Source organism: Pundamilia nyererei, unplaced genomic scaffold (genome assembly GCF_000239375.1).
Source record: "Pundamilia nyererei isolate P.nyererei 1_Seehausen unplaced genomic scaffold, PunNye1.0 scaffold00306, whole genome shotgun sequence".
Classification (NCBI taxonomy): Eukaryota; Metazoa; Chordata; class Actinopteri; order Cichliformes; family Cichlidae; genus Pundamilia; species Pundamilia nyererei.
In genome coordinates, this window is record NW_005187707.1 from 1 (window position 1) to 3,423 (window position 3,423).

Consider the following 3,423-nt stretch of genomic DNA (forward strand, 5'->3'; position numbering starts at 1 on the left):
AAAAAGAAACACGCACACACAGACAGTGTGGTTGACACAAAACATTGTGAAATATGTAATTTTAATGAAACTGATATTTGTAGATTTAAATTATATGCAAATGCAGTAGGATACTATTCAGCAGTCTTTAGTCATTCTTAGAACAAATATAGTGTTGTCTTTACAAATAGGCACACAAGACAGCAGCTACAGCTGATCTGCACAGCACTTTCAAGCTGTTAATTTTTTTGGTATTCACCACACATGAACGCATCAAAAATATCTGGAACGCAGTAAAAAGCTGAGAAAGACACTGACACAATTGTGTAATGGTAGAGAGGTCAGAGCAGATAATTTAGAAACTGATGGCCAAAGTGTGAGAAGCTATTATTATTCCTCTTACATCACAATGTTTAAGCAGCCTCATTAGCTAATCACAGTTGCAAAAACCAAAAAAAGGAAAATATATCAGCAAAGGCTTGTCCAAAAGATCCAGCAAAACAATACTATACAACAAGGGGTTTTAAAGTATTCATATATTTAGCAGACAAACAACTTTAAAATATTCCAGGAAATGTAATGTAATCTTATGCTTGTAGACGGTCTTAAAAAATTATTGACAACACATTTTTCAGGTCAGAGAGAGAAGCATTAAACAGAATTTATCATGAAAGCAACAAACAAAACAAAACAAAAAAAAACACACCCAAGCAAAAAATTCATTGTGTACAAAGCTACTAAAACATCAATAGAAGAACTATGCACATGTGAGGTGCACTATATTTTGTAGTGACAGCCACTTAATTCGATTAGGATGTTCTTTTGCTATAGCAGACTAGCTAAAAATAATAATGTGAGCAAATCATAGAAGCTGACTTCATGAAAACGTGTGCTATTGTGACATTTATGCGCTTTCAGGAAATAATGGGTGCTATTCTTAAAGTTTATATACAGATAATGGGATGGCACTGAAGACAAATGACCCACAAGAGAGCTGCGCAATGAAATGTACAAGCAAATGTTTTGGTAAATGCCTTTACAGAAAGGCATTTTCCCCAGGAAAATGCCTTAACACAACATGACGTAACACAATTTGTAGAAATGCATCCACGTTTCCCAATCTGTTTAATAGAAAGAGTTTGTCACTGGTCATCAATCAGAGGGTGAGGGTGTCATCATGTGACCATTTTTGCCTTCTATATCAGGACCTTCTGTTGCAGTTAATCGGTGCTTTTGGAGCAAACTGCTCTGGAGCCCACTAAAAGGTAATAACCTACTGAGAAGCTCCACAGAGGACTTTATAGGCACAAAGACCTTTTATTTTTCTTCCATCAACTCTGAAATGATGGCTACAGCTGGGTATTTACAAACCAACATCAATTTGCATTTCCTCTGAACAAACCATTTTACTGCTTGTTTTAGTTTCTTTTTTGAGGATAACACAGAGCTATTGTCTAAACAACTAATACTCTAGGGACCTTTAATTTTTTTTAAATCACTTTTGCAATTTCACATTCATGCATTTGACCAAAAACAGTATACTCACAGTTCCTCTTGTGCCCTGAAGACTACTACACCAAAGAAGAATTAAAACAAAAAACCGGTCTGTATTATACTTGCTTATGAACACAATCATGGATACTTGGAATAAAGAGGACCTCAGCATATTCAAAGAATTAGAACACCTGCGTAAGAACTGTATGGACTTCTGTAGTTCAGTGTTAGAGGCTTTGAACTACAAAAAAAAGTAATTGGTTTGAAAATCACTTCATTTCTAATGCACCTACACAGATAAACTCATGACATGACAACAGAATGACTAATGTACCCAGCACAAGGAAGGTGGTTTTTAATGGTGCAGCTGATTAATGTGCGTTTTATTTATTGTATCTTGTATTTATTACTTCAGAATTTAGAATCCTGCCTCAAAAAAATAAGTTCTGACCTATATTCTACGACGGAAAAACTGGGAGCGCCTACACACTCATCAGCCTGGTTGCAGATAGCATACAAAATGTACCTGCTCTTTGTTTTTCCACTTAGGCAATCAGGACAACTCTATTAGAACTCTGACATGGCATTTTTCAGCAGTCTTTAATCTTCATTTAATCTGTATTTTTTTGAGCTAGACAAGTATAACAGACTACATCAGATTATTCCACTATTAAAAGCAACCCAAGGTCCTGGATAGAGCAGTGGTAGAAGTGACATAAAATAATCTCTATGCACATATAAAGATTTTAGTCAAATGTTTCCCATTTCCTCCGGAGGTCCTCCACCTTCTGTTTTTGGGATGAAGCTGGTCTGGCCAAGGACAACAGGTCCCCAAAAGGATCCTGAGGCTTCTGACTGTCCTGTTCAACATTAAGTGGCTTTCCCAGTGCATTTATAGCTGTGGAAAAAGTGTGATTGCTGGCAGAGGAGTGAGGCAGAGAGGTGACTGATGACGGGAATGCTGATTGGAGCAGTGAATAGCTGGGTGGGGCAGTGGAACTGCCTGGCGAATGCTGTCTGTAAAGCCCCGGTAGTGTTGTAAATGACTGCTGCTGCGTTGGAGCAGGCATATAAGGGCCTGGCGGAGGTCTGGAGACTGTATTAAAGGGGTTTCCACTTATAATTGGTGAGTAATGCATTTGAAGGGAAGGGTTTTGCAAAGACTGGGTGAAAGGGTTTAGTGATAGGTTTGGATATTTTGGGAAAGAAGGCAAGCCCTGTGGGTAGGATCCAGGTTGTAGTACTAGCTTGTAGGAAGATGAGATACTACTATCTGTCCCATCAGTTGGTGCAGTGGAGCTGGTCTGTGCTGAGTTCTTTAGAGGATCTAAAAGGCTTATGAGATCTATACCTTCCTTAGTACTCTTGGGGGTCTTCAGCAAATCTCCATCTGTGGACATGCTCAGAGCTTGTCTAAACTCTTCTCCCCCTGATATAGTCCTTCCTTCACCAGTTCCTGCTGGTTTGGAGCATGACTGGGCTGTGGGAGGTGTCAAGACAGAACCAAGCTCAGGTGTCTTCCTTCCCTGGGGACGAGGAATAGTGATATTACCTAGAGAGGAAAGGTCCAAAGGCTCAGGGCACGTGCTGGAGCTATCAAGCCCTGGGGATTGGGTTCCTGTGTACACAGGAAGTTGGACAGATGGAGGTCTATTACAGGTAGAGGGACCAGGCAAAGGCATTTTTTCATGACCTGTACTCCACAGCTTGTTGTAAGAGTTGGAGAGCTTGAGCCCTGGAAATGTTCGTGAATTGTCACCAACGTTTACGTCCAGCCGCTGCAAGCACAAGAGATCAGAATTTAAAGAACCACTTGAGTTGTTTTTCTTCACAATTTAGCTCAGTAAATCCTACAGTACTACTGCTTCTTAACTCGCATGGTGTAATATATATACATATATTATGCCATGTGAGTTTTTGAGATGAGATTTACACACACACACACACACA

General features: G+C 39.5%; 1 protein-coding gene across 3 annotated transcripts in view; it reads right to left on the reverse strand.

Annotated features, from left to right (window-relative positions):
* Nucleotides 1–44: 44 nt before the first annotated feature.
* Nucleotides 45–3,423, reverse strand: part of dennd1a (DENN/MADD domain containing 1A) — a 37,756-nt gene continuing 34,377 nt past the window's right edge. For all 3 annotated transcript variants that reach the window (XM_005751290.1, XM_005751289.2, XM_005751291.1), the window contains one exon: nt 45–3,251. In XM_005751290.1, coding sequence (XP_005751347.1) covers nt 2,220–3,251 — 1,032 coding nt within the window. In that variant the 3' untranslated portion in view covers nt 45–2,219. The remainder of the gene's footprint in view (nt 3,252–3,423) is intronic.